This window comes from Epithele typhae, assembly GCF_022376455.1.
Source record: "Epithele typhae strain CBS 203.58 chromosome Unknown BXZ73scaffold_1, whole genome shotgun sequence".
Taxonomy (NCBI): domain Eukaryota; kingdom Fungi; phylum Basidiomycota; class Agaricomycetes; order Polyporales; family Epitheliaceae; genus Epithele; species Epithele typhae.
Genome location: NW_025954192.1, coordinates 364,658 through 381,518, shown reverse-complemented (window position 1 = coordinate 381,518; position 16,861 = coordinate 364,658). Strand labels below are relative to the sequence as shown.

The 16,861-nt window shown below is 55.1% G+C and overlaps 7 protein-coding genes across 7 annotated transcripts; 4 read left to right on the top strand and 3 right to left on the bottom strand.

The window, feature by feature from the left end:
* Positions 1-88: 88 nt before the first annotated feature.
* On the bottom strand, positions 89-3,418 carry BXZ73DRAFT_86148 (ARM repeat-containing protein; the record flags this gene model as incomplete). The annotated part of the gene is made up of 15 exons (XM_048024094.1): positions 89-249; positions 303-643; positions 745-1,004; positions 1,056-1,133; positions 1,183-1,307; positions 1,358-1,543; positions 1,593-1,866; positions 1,916-2,193; positions 2,243-2,315; positions 2,336-2,497; positions 2,556-2,676; positions 2,768-2,889; positions 2,941-3,014; positions 3,066-3,207; positions 3,263-3,418. The coding sequence occupies 15 exons, from the start codon at positions 3,416-3,418 to the stop codon at positions 89-91; spliced, it is 2,553 nt and encodes an 850-aa protein (XP_047883629.1).
* A 244-nt stretch (positions 3,419-3,662) lies between these two features.
* Positions 3,663-4,920, top strand: BXZ73DRAFT_95423 (bub2 protein; the record flags this gene model as incomplete). The annotated part of the gene is made up of 7 exons (XM_048026779.1): positions 3,663-3,827; positions 3,879-4,009; positions 4,059-4,147; positions 4,203-4,384; positions 4,434-4,524; positions 4,579-4,726; positions 4,785-4,920. The coding sequence occupies 7 exons, from the start codon at positions 3,663-3,665 to the stop codon at positions 4,918-4,920; spliced, it is 942 nt and encodes a 313-aa protein (XP_047883628.1).
* Positions 4,921-5,324: 404 nt separating this feature from the next.
* On the bottom strand, positions 5,325-5,795 carry BXZ73DRAFT_95422 (uncharacterized protein; the record flags this gene model as incomplete). Its single annotated transcript, XM_048026778.1, has 1 exon — positions 5,325-5,795. One exon carries the CDS (start codon positions 5,793-5,795, stop codon positions 5,325-5,327), a length of 471 nt encoding a protein of 156 aa, XP_047883627.1.
* A 768-nt stretch (positions 5,796-6,563) lies between these two features.
* BXZ73DRAFT_37424 (uncharacterized protein) lies at positions 6,564-11,816 on the bottom strand (the record flags this gene model as incomplete). The annotated part of the gene is made up of 22 exons (XM_048017999.1): positions 6,564-6,722; positions 6,777-6,888; positions 6,940-7,129; positions 7,179-7,320; positions 7,380-7,396; positions 7,457-7,497; positions 7,554-7,659; positions 7,714-7,855; positions 7,910-7,971; positions 8,028-8,142; positions 8,363-8,393; positions 8,644-8,896; positions 8,984-9,624; positions 9,674-9,794; positions 9,843-10,238; positions 10,293-10,509; positions 10,565-10,682; positions 10,744-10,974; positions 11,014-11,137; positions 11,191-11,398; positions 11,455-11,564; positions 11,621-11,816. 22 exons carry the CDS (start codon positions 11,814-11,816, stop codon positions 6,564-6,566), a joined length of 3,732 nt encoding a protein of 1,243 aa, XP_047883626.1.
* A 524-nt stretch (positions 11,817-12,340) lies between these two features.
* BXZ73DRAFT_95419 (mitochondrial 50S ribosomal protein L3) lies at positions 12,341-13,525 on the top strand (the record flags this gene model as incomplete). Its single annotated transcript, XM_048026777.1, has 5 exons — positions 12,341-12,571; positions 12,628-12,829; positions 12,890-12,950; positions 13,001-13,112; positions 13,175-13,525. The coding sequence occupies 5 exons, from the start codon at positions 12,341-12,343 to the stop codon at positions 13,523-13,525; spliced, it is 957 nt and encodes a 318-aa protein (XP_047883625.1).
* An 857-nt stretch (positions 13,526-14,382) lies between these two features.
* On the top strand, positions 14,383-14,923 carry BXZ73DRAFT_95418 (uncharacterized protein; the record flags this gene model as incomplete). Its single annotated transcript, XM_048026776.1, has 3 exons — positions 14,383-14,511; positions 14,565-14,804; positions 14,861-14,923. The coding sequence occupies 3 exons, from the start codon at positions 14,383-14,385 to the stop codon at positions 14,921-14,923; spliced, it is 432 nt and encodes a 143-aa protein (XP_047883624.1).
* Positions 14,924-15,280: 357 nt separating this feature from the next.
* BXZ73DRAFT_86143 (Endonuclease/exonuclease/phosphatase) lies at positions 15,281-16,825 on the top strand (the record flags this gene model as incomplete). The annotated part of the gene is made up of 5 exons (XM_048024093.1): positions 15,281-15,479; positions 15,553-15,835; positions 15,898-16,296; positions 16,352-16,484; positions 16,544-16,825. 5 exons carry the CDS (start codon positions 15,281-15,283, stop codon positions 16,823-16,825), a joined length of 1,296 nt encoding a protein of 431 aa, XP_047883623.1.
* Between the last annotated feature and the right edge of the window lie 36 nt (positions 16,826-16,861).

Here is a 16,861-nt window from a genome sequence, read left to right as displayed (position 1 = left end):
GATCCAATCCACGTGTACATCTAGAAAGCTCTCTGCTGTGTACCATACACGGACGTTCCATCCTCCCAGACTCGGAAGCGTAAAAGAGTCATCTCAGTGTCGTCTTAACAATATTCCTGAGCGACTCGTCCTCGCATCGAACCCACCACAAACAGCTATCATCGTCGCTCTCCTTCAAGCGGATGGCTGCAAGTCCTATCTTGGAAGCCAGATCACCCGTCTTCGGAGATATAACAATCTTCAGGTCACCTATGTAAAGCCGTGTCAGCGTCCTGAATCCGCCAGTGCGACAACTAGCACACCTTCGAATGGTGGCCTGTCTCGTTCAGTAACCCTAAGAGTATGCCCCAGTCCCTGTAACCTTCGCAGCATTGTATCCATCGATGACTCGCACCATCCGCGCATGACACTGTCAGACAGCGCGTTCCACGTTGCTTCGAAATCTTGTTCGATGACGCTGCTCATCGCGCTGGAAATCGACAGCGCGACTGGTTCCGACATGAAAGGGGAGTCGAGCGTAATGAGGTCCGCGGCGCCACCCTCCAAAATGGGCTCCTCGTCCAGTATCTGGACTATCGGCAACGGGGAGATCGCCTTCGTTTGGCGCGGCGAGCCCTGTGGATGCACCTCGGTGTCAAGACGACTGGTCCAGTGAGCATGAAATGTCGACTCACGCTCGCAATGGAACGCAGATCCGATGTCTGTGCCGCAAGAGTCAGGTCGCCGGGAGTGATCGTGGCTGACATGGGGTCTTGGTAAGGCCTGCGCCCCTCCTCGGAGTTCCGAGAGCTGCTACTGCTGCCTCGCCTTAGCCTTGGTGTGGGTCTTGGGGCATCGTACGCAGCGTATCGCAATTTGTTTGGAACAGGCGAGGCGCGAGACGAGGATGGTTCTGGTGTGTACGGTTTGAGTGAGGGCGAGCTGGGAAGAATAGACGGAGATGTTGACACGGCACGTTCCTGGCCCGCTTCGTGCTTCTCCAACGCATGCACAAAGTCGGGGAGCTACGGTTGCTTAAGGATCGATGATAGACTGCTAAAGATTGGACCACATACCGACGACGAGCGAGTGTTGGCGAGAATGTGTTGAAGCGCATCCTTGGACTGCGTTAGCGTCAAGAATTGGTCGCATCGCTGTGGAGGTCTTCAGCAAGAGTATGACAGAATGACGACAGCAACATACACGTCTCAGGTGTCTTCCACTACGGCTCTGAAGCTCTTTCACAGCATCACCGACCGCGGTAGGAATAACATCCACTGTGACGGATATCCTAAGCATGGTCACTATACAGACATCTTGCAATGCAGCTGTTAACCAAAGTCAGTGAAGACATCACTGAAATACTGAAACACCATACCTGAGTATAAGGACAGTCTTTTGGCCAGGTCACTCAGCAGCTCGGTGGGTGAGTTAGGAGCAAGCACGAGGTACTCGCAGAGCAACGCCGTGAAAATGACCATAAGGGTTGGTCCCACTTCACTCTCCGAGTCGACGACTGCGGTGAATAGAACACCCAAACACCCACTCCGCCATTCATCGTTCGCTTTTTCATGTTCAGTCATTTGGATCTTGGGATGGACTGAAGTACATACCTGCATGCACTCGACTGAGCATCTCTTCGACAGCCTCCTGGACTACGACCCGTTTGTTGATCGGAACATCGCCTTCTGCAGCCTTGAGCACGTATTTGAGCTGTTCGGCAAACGCTTCTCCGTTTCCTGCGCACAAAACATCTAAGATCTCGAAGAGACGAGGCAGTGTGTGCTCTGTGCCCATCATGGGATCGGAAGATAGGTCGCCCTGGAGAGCTCTGACATAATATGACTCCACGATATTGCTGTCGATTCGGAGTAAAATGCCCATTGTCTGACGGTTATGAACAGCTGCCATGCACATGAGATGTGACTTTACACACCTGTTTCCGGATCAATCGGTCTGCGCATTCTAATAGCTTCATGACGCGCTCCACCTCCCACTCTTCTAACACAGCAGGGACATCAGGAGTGATGCCTGCCCATAGCTGAGGGTCGGTCGATGAAAGACAGTGCACGAAAAGGTATTGAGCATCTGGATCCTGAGACGTCAGAAGTGATCGAATCTCATTCACAAATGATTTCCCCGTGGTCTGTTGAACAGCAGCCACCGTCTCTTTGGATGCAGCCGCGACAGCACGGAAACACTGATGAATGATGGCTGATGTGCAAAGTCAGCTGAAGTGACGGCATGAAGTCAATAAACGCACGGTACGCGGTCGACGCTGGAGGAACATAGCACCGAACAATTTCCATGATTATAGCGAGGTCTGCTTCGTGGGTCTGAAAGTCAGTTAGCGCACATTCACTTTGAGGGCCGGGGCGAACGCATACCCGAGGTCAGTAATTGTCTGCAAAATTCTGACACAAAGCCTTGTTTCCGTAGGTTCCGGGTGCAAGGACCATGCCGCCTTCAGAAGTCCAAAGGCGACTGTATGGTATTTGTCTCGAGGGAGGTATGTAGCCTGCGTTTATCGATATTGAGTTGGAACGGCCCGTTTGTCGATCATGCACAACACTCACTTTGAGAAGGGTATCCGCGAGCGTAAGGGCGGCGCAGACGACGGAAGGATCCGGGTCGTTCAACCTCTTTCGTGCTTTGCTCGCTATTTCCCTGAGAATCTCCGGTTCTACTTCAGAAAGCCTCTGGAATGCGAGCAGAGCCGTCTTTTCACGTGCTGGCTAACGAGACGGTGAGGTAAGAGTACAGAATGGTTTCATGCGGTGGTACTCACGAATTGTAGGAAAGCAGGTCGTGCAGACGCGACTGCACTGCTGGTATGACATCCCGTGAAGGCGATTGGATCAGGGTGTCAAGTGCAAGACATATCCGAGGGATGGATGCACTTTCCAAGTCCTGCCAGATATGAAGATCGAAGTATCACTTGCAGACATACAAACAACGTACCTTGCGTATGGAGTTCACGAGCATGAGCTGCAGCTCATGCTCCGGCGGCATGACCTCGGCGCAGAACAAGTACCCTGTCCGGGTCCTGTAGCCTTCCTCAGGCGAGCTGACCTACATGCGCGTACCTGTTCGCTTGTCCTGCGTCGTTTGCCCCGCTTCGGCGAGATTGAGAGCGTGAGGAAGCGCGAAGGCAAGGTCAACTTCTGCGCCAGGATTGATGGCCATTGAGCAGTACAGCAGGAGAATGAGGCATTCTTTGCATTGTTTCTGTGAAACGAATGATTAAGGCCTGAGCCCAACACCTTTAGTTGCGTGTACTGACCAAAGTGAGCGTGGAACGTGTTAGCTGGTTGCGGATTGAGTGAACTTCGGCGAGGAGGATCTGGTCGGCAGCATGAGGGCTGGCGGACTCAATCTTGCGCACGAGAGCATAGTGCGCCCGGCTCATCGCGCCGGACGACGAGAACGGCACGTTCATGGCGCACAAATGTGCGGCAAGGGGTGGGGGAGTCGCAGTCAGGTGTGGGGGCAAGCGACGGGAAGGAGCATGTCGGCGTGTTGAGCGAACGAGTCCGAGATGAAAGCGGAGGCTGAGGCCTAATAACTGAGGCGTCCATCAACAGCGTGCTCGGGGTGCTCAACGTCTTCGTTCCTGACCACCACCACCACCACCACCACCCCCCACCTCCTCCTCCTCCTTCCTCTGGTCCCTTCTTGGCCCCATGTCCACTACTCCGGACCCCTCAGCCGTGGCGTCGGCGCATTCATTCAACAAGATTTTGAACCAGTACAAAACAGCCACCAAAGCGCGATCCGCGGCGGACATGGAGGAGTCGACCAAGAAACTTCGGCGATTAATCCTGGTGGACGGGATTCCTTCCGCAGTGGTATGTGTTTTGATATCGGATACTTAGAAGGCCGGCCAACAGTATGCATAGGACCCTTCCTTGCGTCCGAGGATATGGAAGGTCCTGCTTCGCGTCCGTGAGATCTCCGCGCCCGCCTTTCTGGAGTATGTTGGCCGGGGTCCTTGCGAAGTCCGGGAAAAGATCAGGAATGACACGTTCCGGTGGGTGCATTTGCGCCACCCGGTCAACTTCGGTCTCATATCACGACAGGACTCTTGCGACGGATAAGGGGTTCAAGGAGAGAGTCAGTGAAGACATGCTTGTGCGTTTGTTGGATGCATTCGTTTGGCGGAATCACGGTGAGTCTGCTTGAGGTTTTTGCACCTCATGATATCTCATTTCTCCGTACACCAGACCGACATGAGAACGTCCAACTCGGTTTCTCATATGTGCAAGGAATGAACGTGCTGGCCGCGCCTTTCCTCTACACTATGCCCTCAGAACTCGAAGCCTTCTACTCCTTCGCGAAGTTCATCGAAGAGTCATGTCCATTATACGTTCAACCTACGCTCGAAGGCGTTCATCGTGGTCTTAAGGTGAGCGAAAACCGGTTCCACATCAATGTTCGCTAACCGTCCCCTTCAGCTTCTTGACCGCTGTCTGAAAGTTGTTGATGCCGACTTATACGCACATCTGCGCTCAAAAAACCTTTCGGCGGAGATTTACGCATTTCCATGTCAGTAACCAATCCTTGTCTTATACTCCATACATTCTGAAGAGGAAACCTCAGCGGTCCTCACGCTCTGCGCATGCACACCTCCACTCGATCAAGTTCTGCAACTCTGGGACTTCCTGCTCGCATTTGGCGTCCACTTAAATGTGCTCTGTGTGATTGCGCAGCTGCTTCTCATGCGGGACGAAGTAATGAACTCGTCTAGGTAAGTCTGTTACACCTGTCAACTGGTGTAAAGTGGGGGCTGACGGTACGCACGACAGTCCTATGCGCCTCCTTCGCACGTTTCCTCCACTAGAGGCTCTTCCAGTCATCGGTATTGCTGTTACACTGGTTCGCGATCTGCCTACGGACCTCTACGAAGAGTTGGTGAAGCACCCATACGCCGTCCACGATTGAATTCGGACTATCTAGGCTTCACTCCATATGGCTTCTATTCCGTTCACGTTTTGCTCGCTGCTATCGTTGTTGTTGTGATGCTGTGTTGTATCATTAATCTATGCTTGGTCCATGTGCTCTTGTCATACCACTGTCACTGCGCGAATTTTGCCTCGACCCGCGGCCCCGCTATTCCACGCAAGATTAACTCAGAAAAATTTCCAACAAATCCACCTTGCGTCCCTCAAAAGCACCCCCAAAACGCTGCAGTACAATGTACACAACAAGACCTTTTATCTCTTCCATGTCTACTCCTGATCACCGTTTTCGCCACTGAGCATTGTATCTCACAGGAAGGAGCTGCTCAATCAACAGAGTCAGCTATTACAACCTTTTGCCCCAACCGGAACCCACTCACCGCGCGCTCAATTGAGCACCAGGAAGTTCGAGAACGACCCCCCGACCAAGTTGAAGCACGTGTTCACCACCGGGATCTTCGCGAAGTTGGTGCACCCTGACGGGCCCACGTACACCGCGAACGGCAGGCCCTGGTTGCTCGGTTGGCTGATCGACACGCTCGAGAACGCGCTCGTGGCGAGGCAGGTGTCTACGGTCGTCGTCTGCAGGTTGTATGACAGGCAGTTCGCGCAGTTGAACGACGAGCAGAGCAGCAGCACTGCCGGGAAGATCGCGTCCGCGACCTCGGTGGACGGGCCCTGGAAGGAGGCTGCGGGGAGCGTGCCGTTTTGTGCGGACGTGGGGCGGGGCCCGAGGGGGGAGGTGAGGTCGTGCCGCGGGAAGGAGGCCGCGGTTGTCACGTCCAAAGCGGAGGCTTCGATGGGGTTGGTGTGGGCGTAAGCCACAAGGGCTGCGGCGACGAGGGTAAAAGAGAACATTGCTAGTGGTTTGTGTGGAATGAGAGTTCTTGAGAGCAGGGGATGTGTTGCGTCTTGCCGTCGTCCGCCACGCTTCAGTTGGGCCTTTATGCCTCTCGTTGAACGCTGCGTTCCATAGAATGCATTGCAACGTCAACGCCACTTAGCCCTGGCAGACTGGCCATCGGACAGCAAGGGTCAAAACGGATAGGGACATGAGAGCTGGGAAGCTCCAACTTACAGAGAGGCAGTGGCTGGCACGGCTGCCCGTGAAGGGCGTATTGTCCGAGTAGTTGGGAGGCCAGGCCAAGGATCTGCTTGAGAATACGGCCGCTCAATGGGGTGATATATCCAGTGACCTGCGCGAGTAAAACAAAGGGATAATGAGTATACACGCACACAATGATCTGCGTTCAACTCACTTGGGAACTTGGGGAATGACGACGACACCAAGGACAGCATTGGATAGGGGAGTGCCAAGCGAGCAGGTGGAAGTTGTCTGAGGTCATGTACAAGAGAGGTCCCCGCGTGGACGATCGGGTCAGCGAACCCATCGACCGCCTCTGATTCGTTTTGATCCATCTATGCATCAGCCGCGAACGGTTTGCTTTGTATGTGAACACGTCACCACGCGACAATCTGCAGTGCAAACGCGGGTCGATGGTTGGAGAGGTTGAACACCTGCCGACGGCTAGGAGGCTCGGAATGAAGAATTGACGATGTGATAATAGTGTATCTACCTAAATGTACACCGGCAGGAAGGCCCAGGCCCTCGCATGCCCAAATGCTCTAGATTCTTTCATCGTCGCGGTCTCCATCCCCGGGCAGGGCGTCGATGTACGACGCGGTGAGGTCGAAGAACGTCCAGAGGAGCCCGTGTGTCGTCACGCTTCGCAGCGCGCTCACGCCAAGACCCTGATAAACCCGCGCAAGGCCCTTCAAGATGGGCTTCGGGTTGTTCGGGTCAGGCCCTGTGAGGGGAAGAGATCGTCAGAGGGACACAGGTGTAGGAGTTTGAGGAATGGGCTTGCCTCGAATCAGTCGATGGCAAGTCTCAAAAACGCCTCGCGGGCGCTCGCCTGCTAGGGAACGCTGCTGCACTTTGGTCTTGACGCTAAGGAGAAGTGTCAGTGATCGGACTAGTATGGTCCTAAATTGTGCTCACACGTCAAGAGGGTATATCAAGGCCCATGAGGTGACCCCTGCCAACGAACCACATAAAAAGGGCACAAGCGACGCAGGGATTGGAAGCCATTGTGGAGTAGAACGCTGCTCGCCGTTCGCATCTCGACCCATGATATACCGAAACCCGTCGTACTCAAAGAAGTACAACGCCGTCCCCGTAGTATCTCGGACTACGCAAGAGGTTAGCATGTGTGTCATCAACTTGGGCCCTATACTCACTGAAATGTAACCGGAAACCAGTGTACAACCCCATGAGACCACTCGTGCGGAAGATGTCACGAACGGCTTCCATCGTTGACGGCGCCTTCGCCAGGCGCACACCTTTGGCAGCGGCTATCGAGTACTCGAGCTGTCGCCGAACCTGCAAAGCGCATCTACGGGTTGGTACATGACCCCTGCACCTTTAAGGGAAAGGCCGACCTTCACTAATTCAAACGCTGTCGGGATCATACACGTTGAACGTGCCGTAATCCGGAGAAGAGCTAAAGAGTACGTACGTGCGCTCCCAAACGAGATGAGGGACCCTGAGAGGGCCCCACTGTCGCAAGACAGGACGTCAGAATGGCGGGCGACGCGAGCGGGGGAGAATCGAACCTGACCCCCCCTACCGCAGATACGTCGAAGATGCGATCCCGCGCGAGCCAGTGGCGATCACGAAAATACTCCTTCGTTCGCGAGTAGATAGTGAATGAGGCCGCACCTAATGTGCCCCTGAGTCTGGGGGGTTCGCGTGACATGGAGAAAGGACACGTACGAACGAACGAGATAGTCATCAACGGAATCCATAGCCCTCGATAAAACCCGACGATACCCTCTTCCTGGTAGACAGTTAGGGCGAGGCGAGGTATGGATACGCGCTGCTTATTGGTCTGGAGACGCGACTTGATGGAGTCCAGCTTCACGCGACATGTCAGGATCGAGGGTAGTGGCGATCATAGATACATGCATACCGGGTAGCCTGCGAATGTCGAGATATAGCTCGCCGAGAGGGCACAGACCACCGCCTTGTAGTCTGTACGAACGAGCGGTTATTTCCCGCACAACGCGACGAATAAGACGCTGGGCTACTTTTGAGAGTCTCATTGAGGGCAGTCGAGCCAGTCAAATAGTTTAGAGGCCTGTTGCAAGCACGTATCAGTGGTGCGCCACGGAAGAGACCGTGTAGAGGGTCAGCGGACCTTTTCTCGGTCATAGGAAGCTGTCACTGGCCGGGCAACAGTCCGTGTTCGTGCTGGAGCACGCGCGTCGTTGGTTTGAGGCGAGCCAAGGTGGAGACGGGCGGCGGGCAGAGAGGGAGAGGGTGGAGGGCAGAAGAGAGCACCGACAGCCCGCATTTCCGAGCCCGAAGCCACTCCGTTTACCCGGCTGCGTGACCCGAAATACGATGCGCGCGCGTCATCCACCCGCCGGCGGGCGCTGGACGTCGACCTCGCGCTCGCGCCTTTCTACTCTACCGCGCGTCCGCCTCATGGATACGTGGAGCCTCGTGAAGCACCCTCGCTATCGGTCACAACCCTGTTCTATTCTATGAGACCTGTTGAGTAGTTACCGCGACTGAGCACTCATAGCGCGCCGATCTCGACCTGTACATATCAGAACTGCGCGGAGGGAAGCCACCGCGCCCTTCGCACCCCACCCATTGCTGCCAGTGCGACCCCGTGATTCAAGGGTCTGCATTCAGAACCCGCCCATCTTCTTCGTTGGCTTCTTCTTTACGGGTGGCGCCTTCCCACCGTGGGGACCGGGTAGGACTTGCGTGCTCGCGAATGGCTCCTGCGACGACGGCGGCGCGCGCCAAGCCGCGGTGGGTTGACTGTTGCTGGCAGGTCTCTTCGGAACAGTCTCGTGCGACCTCGACACGACTAGCGGGGCACGGATGCGACTGGGCTGGCTGGTGGCTACGATGGGTGGGGGGCGCGTCGCCGCGGGCAGGACCACTGGAGGACGCTGTGACGGAGCTGGGACTTGGGTTGGTTCAAGTTCGGGCGGGCCTTGAGCCTTTGCCGTGCTTTTCGCCGCGCGACAGGCTGCTGCGACGGTGGCCGCTGGTGTATCGTCGTACGGGTCTTGATAGACGTACTCCTGAGGATTGCTTCCGAGTTCCCACTCTTGCAGCAGCAGGCGCACGCCTAGCGGCACTTCGAGCTCGGTTGCCAGATTCGCCGCCTTGTTGCCGGGGATGATGGACTTCGGGATGGGGCGAAGGAACGAGAACCCTACCTGCCGAGGCTCAATGTCGCCCAATGTCATGGCCCGGGTTGAGAGGGATATGCTGAGCATATCATCGTCGAGATCGTCGGAGGTTTCGGGCTTCGGTTTCCTCGATAGATATGCATCCGAAGCCAAGGTGAGATCGAGCGCAAGGCGAGAGCGAGCTTGATTCTGATGACGCGAAATATTGGGCAAGGACTCTGCTTCTGTGAAGTCATACTGGGAGAGGCTGTCGAGCATCTGCCCGGGATCGGGATGAAAGTCGGGAACGTGCCGGCGGACATGAGAAGATAAGTCAAGGTGCCATGGCGCAGCACCAACGAGTCCTTGGCGAGGGATTCGCCCTTGACCCAGAGCGATATCGCCAGCCGCGGAGTTGAGTTCGCTACCTGTGAGCCAGTCATTTCTAGAAGCACTCTCCGGCTCTGACCCTGAGCGCATGGCGATATCGAACCTAGACTTGTTTGAGAACGCAAACTCAAACAAACAACATTGAACTTTACGTTGTGAGTACGTGCTCGGATGTATCGTCTACACGTTGCCAGAAGCTAGGCATTCGATCTAACAGATCTGCGACAACATCAGGCTTGACTGTCTTATTTGTCGTTCCTTGAGAATATAATCCTGCCAATTGCTTTAGTAACTGTCATTTAACGCCGAGGCTACGCTCACGTTGATAGGCATGAGACATATCCGCAATGCTGTAAACTCTTCCAGCAAGCGGTCCTGAATCGTTCGGTTTTGCGGTCTGAGCCAGCGACTCCACGTGTGGAGGCCATTCCTCTGGCGTTTCTACGAGATAAGGCTCGTAATAGTCGTCTCGGGACAGATGATCCAGATCAAACACCGATAGGCCGCCCCCTGCTGAGAGTTGGAACAGACTGATTTGCTTACTTCCTGCCAGGGAGGGATCCTGAAAGAAGGTATGGCCAAGGTGGGGACCATCTGCAGCAGCAGCTGACGGTAGCGCATATGGATAGCCGGAGGAATGCACCAGGTTCTGTTCACGAGTGACGTCATACACTGTGACGAGGGAGTTGCGTCGGGAAGTGAGAAACGTGAGAGACGCTGCGATGTTGATTAATATGCTGTATAACTGCAGACTTGCAACAGTCATCCCACCATTTGTGAGTACATAGGTATGCGCCTGAAGTGTTTGATCATATTCGCGTCCATGCTTAATTGCTAAGAGCGGCTTGCGTATGTTTCTCGCATCCAGCCATAGAATCTCTTGCGTGGAAACAAGCCGTATCACTTTATCCTCATTACCTGTGTCCGCAGAAACCAGCGAAACGCCGTCCTGAGGCACGTTGTAAATCTGATAAGCTTGCTTCCCGGCCTAGAATGGGTCCTGAGCTCAGCGGACATGACTTCTACATGAATTACAGGCTTACACGCAAGTCGAGTATATCGGCACTCTTATCCGAAGTGTAGAAAAGCTCTTCAGTGTCCACTAGTGTGCTGATGCGATACAAGTGAGACTCCGGGTGTTGTGTGGCATACACTTGTTCCCTGGGTTTCGCATGCAGTTCGCGTCAATACTTGGTATAGTGGAATGCACTCAGAAACTTACGTGACGTCTGCAGCACAACGATAGACGTGACCGGCATTGTTGACAACATAGCCAGTTGCTTCCCCGGAACACGGAACACAAACATCTACGGCGTGCCTATCTCCTAATTCGCTGCGCTGGACAGTGGTGAGGGGTGTGACTTGCAGTGTCTGGTGTCTACCACGACCCATCTTCGCTTGCAAGAAAGTGGTGGAGCCTACAGTCCGAACGCCTATCATTGCGCTGTCTGCACTGAAGTCATTAAATTATATTATAACAAGTATACTTGACTAACCGTGTCGATAGAGCACAGGCGAAGCTGTGATATGGCGGATAGGTGTGTCGAATGAATAGGCGGGTGCGGTCGCAGGCTTCAACACGACCTGCTGATGCTCTGTCGTGACCAGCGACACGTCTATTGATTTGGTATTAGCATGGAAGTTGAATTCATGGGGAAATGGTACCCACTGAGTTGACATCCGGTTTCGCCCATTGGGAATGCCGCATAGGTTCGGTGCTTGTTGTATAGACGGGTGGACAGGAGATCAACTAGGTTCCCAGCAGAAATGTCATTCTTTTTGCGAGACGCGGCTTCCTTCTCTTCCGCTGTGATGTGTTCTTGTATGAGTTCAGCGGGTACGTCAACGTCTGGATAATGTGTGCGCAAGAAATGGGCCTTTCACGACATAAGTTAGTGTGGCTCAATACATGAAATCGAAACAAACGACGTACGCCTTGTTCTACTCGTTGAAGAGCAGTTCCTTGCACAGGGACATGTTGGCGTTTGGTTAACGTCGGAGGGAAGACTTCCCGGGGGGCCCGAGCAGGGACAAGCTTGTAACCTCGGGAGAGCCAGGCTAAGATGCAAATATACAGGAGAGCCGACTGAAGAACATACCTGATGGTTGTTGCACAGCAAAAGTCCACCCATAGCGGCCTGCATTCCGGTGCAATATACCTGCTCCAAGAGTACCATAGTCCACAACGGGGAATGTCCAAGGCTCCTCTACCTTCTTGTCCGAAGCCTTGGTCTTTCCATTTGGTGCCGGGTTTGCTGTGCTTGCATGTTCACCAAAACCAGGCCAAGCGTCCATTCCATTTGACGAGCAAAAAAGTAGACACACGAGCAGGGAGGGTGTTGGCGGTCGGCTGAAGGGGCGCTCCGCGATGTGAAAGTCGGAAGGGTCTCACACGACGGGCAACGGCCTAGCTTCGGAGCTCGAAATGCGTAGAAAAGACTGTGAGAGATGACATTTCCAAGGGCACAAAACAGGAGCTAAGGTGACCTTCTCACCTTGTTCGACAATAACACAGGTTATCACTTGTATTACTTCTTTGTTACTCGCATACTAGTATACACGTTCTATTGTCTTTGTTCTTAGTTACATCAAGGAAGGTCACCTAACCTTCCGTTTTGTCCCTTGGAATGTGATCTCTCACAGTCTTTTCTACGCGTTTCGAGCTCCGAAGCTAGGCGTTGCCGTCGTGTCAGCAGGGACGCGGAGCCGGAGGAGGAGGCGGTGGTGTCCGAGGTCCCGCACCGCGTCGCGCCGTAAACTTCGGACGCGCCCTGACGCGCCGTGTCTCTTGCTGCCACCGCTCCCTCCCTCCTCGAGCCATGCCCACCTTCTGGTCGTCCGTCACCCGCGCTGCCCTTCCGCGATGTAGGAGACTTCATAGCACCGCCGTCGCAGATGCCACCGCAGCCGCCACGGAGGCCGAGTCCACCGCCGCCAACAAGCAGTGGACGCCCTTCTCTATCCGAACGGGCCTCATCGCGCGGAAGCGGGGAATGACGGTGATGTACGACGAGACATTCGGGACACGGTTCCCCGTGACGGTTCTGCAGGTGTGTTCAGATCCTCTGTATCTTGTTCAAAGGAAGGGTTTGACGATGCTTCTTAGGTGGAACAGTGTCAAGTCACCAAGAACGTCCACTTCGTTAGGCCTGACAGCACAGAATACCACGCGGTCCAGGTGGCTGCGACCGACATGCGTCCAAAGAACGCTACCAAGCAAATGCTCGGACACTTCGAGAAGGCTGGCGTGAACCCGAAGCGTATTGTCAAGGAGTTCCCGGTCACTGCGGACGCGCATGTACCAGAAGGTGAGTTTATATCTCTATGCGCCGCTGTGCGACTCGAATGACCATCTGTGCGTATCACAGGTACGACATTTTCCGCCGTTCACTTTGTGCCCGGTCAGTTCGTGGACGTCATTGCGAAGTCGTAAGTCCCTTTTTGTAGTAAAACCACGAACAGGCTTTCATGTGGCGTAGCATTGGGAAGGGGTTTCAGGGAACGATGAAGAGGTGGAATTTCAAGGGCTTGCGTGCGAGCCATGGTGTATCTGTCTCTCATCGGTCCGCCGGTGCAATCGGTGCCCACCAGGTACGCCATGGGCCATATAACCCTATGTGTTTGCTTGACACCGTTCTGCGTCTGCTTTATAGGATCCCGGTCGTGTGTGGCCTGGTAAGAAGATGGCAGGCCGCATGGGCGATAAGCGTATCACCACCCAGAACCTCGCCGTCGTTCGTGTCGACACGGATCTCGACCTCATCTACGTTCGTGGAGCCGTGCCCGGCGTGGATGACGCGCAAGTCATGGTTCGTGACGCGAAGAAGAAAATGAACCAGCTCTCTCGTCACGCAGCTCAGAAGGACGAGACGGACAAGGTGTTGCCCAAGGGTCTAGTTACTCTGCCCTTCCCCGCAGGAACAAAGGAGATGGCAAAGACCTTGCCTTCTATCATCGCTGCGCCGTCGATGCGTGTCACCGACCCTTTCATCCCTCGAGATTAGTTACTTCTACCATATAATATACTAATGTTCCTATCCGCTCCGTTCTGCCCGTTTTTGATATCCACGACCCCAACCACAACACTTCGCAAGTGTTCATACGGTAGGTTTCTAGTCCCCCAAAGAGAGCATTGTAGTCTGACCCCATGGCGGGCTCAGATATGACCAATTACTGCTTGCAACGCGCTGCGAAATATAAGCCGGAACTTTGAGATGCAGCCAGTAGTTCAGTATCGCCGCCGGGTGGGACTCCAGGTCATGCGGCCTGGAGAGTTGACGTTGAACGTTGAGGTCCATGATATCATCACCGGAAATCGCGTGTAATTCGCACAGGTGGCTCCACACCTTTGTTGTGCCGTCCACCTTACGACGAGGTAGATTCCGAATGAGCTCTCCATCATAGACTCAGCGATTGCTGGGTATCTGCTCAGTCAAGGCAGTAAGTACCGGGTCACAACTCTTGCGTATTCGCCTTGTACTTACTCGAGTCCAGTTGGCGTGAATCACCACCGTGGAGTGGACTCTCCACCAAAGAAGTCCGGCAGCTGCTTCGACGGGTCCCCGACGTCCCGTGCTTCCGAACAGCGGCAGGTGCGTATCTCAGGCCAACTTGCATTGTATTCACAAACTAGCCACAGGCTCCACGACGGCGTACCTCTCCCATCTCTCGGCACTGTGGTTAGAGCTCACCTGCCGCCTGCTTGCTGCAACAAGAGTCCGAACAGTCCGATGACGCGGTGCTGTGAGTCACCTTTCGAGACTTCCATTCAATGCCGAGCTATGTATCGGCCCCACCCAGTGCGTATATAAAGCAGACTTGCGGATCTCATTCCCCTCCTTCAACCCATACCCATCTCAGCATGAAGATCCTGGCAACCATTTCCGCCCTCGTCGCATCATCCGTCGCCCAATCTGTTCTTATACGGTCTCCCGCTCCTAACGAGACCGTCTCTCCAAATCAAACCTTCGTGGTCGAAGTAGACAAGCCGGTATGTTTGCGTCATATGTGCTTTCTTCCCTCCACGCTCATACGCTACTTCAGAACTCTCTCTCCCCGTCCATGGATATATCTGTTGCCATTGGGATGGAGAGCTGCAACGCGGCAGGCTGCGAGGCAGTCAGCCAGGCGCAAATGCTGGGCAATGTGCTCTTCGCCGGAGGCTTCGACCCTGTCTTGAAGCCAGGCACTGGTGACCTATTCCAAAACTTCACCGTGCAAGTCCCTGCAACGATGCCAAGCGGACAGGCGATGCTCACTGTCGCACACTTCTACCTCCTCGGGGTAAGTTGTCCTCATGCTCCACCAGTGTCCATGGCGTGAGGCTGACTTCAAGCTAGGCCGGCGCGAATCCTGCGGTTGAGCTGGCCAACGTCACGCTTAATTTGCAGAATGTGCAGTAAGATCCGTGGACGCTATTTGTGTCGTTTCCGTGAGTGCGAAGGTGGTGCAGTGCCTCTGTACTAGTAGGCCACTCAGATACTCAATTCGTACCGTACTACCTGTATTCTTCGAGGACTTGTGTCCGACGTATTCAATAATGTACTTTCACCACCCAAGACCTTCCAGCGGCATGCTTGATAGATCCTTCAATGCAGATATGAGGGCTGAGATCTTGAGAGCTGAGGCCTGAGGGCTCCTAACGGAGAAGTAAAGACGCCCGGGAGCGTGAGCTTGGACAGCTGGGATACTTATTGCTTGGACCTCCGCGACCTCCATTGTACCCACTTATGCTCTGATCCACTCTCTTTCTTGCTACCATGTCGGACACCTCCTCCCGCCCCCTCGTTCAGATTGCTTCTTACAACACCAACCTGCAAGCCGAACGTGGTCTTCCCCAAGACCTAGTCGACTGGCTCGCACCGACCCTCCAAGTGTCCACTTTCCTGGCGCGCGAGCGTCGTGCCCCTGACATCGTCGCGGTTGGCTTTCAGGAGCTCCTGCCGCTTCATCTTGGCTGTGAGTACTCGGTACGGAAGGCCATGTCCCCGTGCTCGACCCGGCACACGACTCCCTGCTGACCTCTGTTCAGTGGCTGGCATCTCTAAGTCGGTGCTTGAAAGCCGGCACTCACTCATCCTCTCGCAAATCGAGGCACACGCTCCAAATAAGGAACGCTACACACTCATTGCCAAGACCGTCAATGTCGGCGTCGCGCTCCTTGTCTACGGCCGCGACGACGGGATAGGCCGCCGCGCCTGCGACGTGCAGACGCAATGGTCGAGCTGCGGTCCCGCGTACATGGGGAACAAGGGCGCCGTCGCGGTGCGCTTCCGCGTTCCCGGAGAGGGTGGAGGGGTGGGCGAGACCTTCACGTACGTTTCCCTTCCTCCCGCCTCGAAGGACGACGCTGAGATGGTCGGTGCCGTGCCCCCAGGTTCGTGTGCGCGCACCTCACCGCGCACGCGCACCTGAACGCGCGCCGCGTACAGGACTATCACCACATCGCCCGTACGCTCCTCTTCCCGCCCCTGCCCGGGTCGCCGCCGCACAGCGCGCCGACGACGATGTTCGCGAGCAGCCACCTCTTCTTCTTTGGGGACCTGAACTTCCGCCTCGAGCTCCCCTCCACGCACACACTCGCGGCGCCCGAGCGGCTCCCCGCGCTCTCTGAGGCCCTGTCGCACGACGAGGGCAGGATGCCACTGAAAGAGTTTGACCAGCTCGTGATTGAGCGCGACGTCAAAAGGACTATCTTCCACGGCTTCCGGGAAGGCGAGTTCTGGCGGTTCAAGTGCAGCTATAAGTACCGTCTGGGCGAGGTGGATCAGTACGAGTACGTGCGACAGCAGTTGCTGTTTTGTCCATCTCTGCTGACTGTAGAATTACAGCTCGAAGCGAATGCCTGCATGGACAGACAGAGTCATGTACACCACGCACTCTGACTCTCCAGACACGCCTCGGGAGTCTGGCATCCAGAATGTCCTGTACACTGCGATTCCTTCGTACACTACCTCGGACCACGTATGTTCCTACCTCGTCACCGCGCATATGGACCCTCCGTTGACCCTCATTTCGTGCAGAAACCCGTGGTCTCCGTGCTGCTACTTCCTCCACCCGTGCCCACTACTAATGCCGTCCCGGTAATCCGGCTTCCAGCCGGATACCACCTCGTTCCTGACCGTTTCGCGCTCCTCAAGAAGTACTCGGGTCGCGTATTGGACCGCGTCGTCGGCTACACTTGGTGGCTGCTCACGGTGCTCGGCGCAGGGTCTGCCTTGCTCGGCCTCGGAAACCTCTTTTTCAGTCTCGGCCTTTGGCGTTGGTGGAGCACTCGCACCAACCAAGAATTGCTGCTGCCTTAGAGAGTCGTGTCGCTACCAGTGCCCTCACCGCCTCGG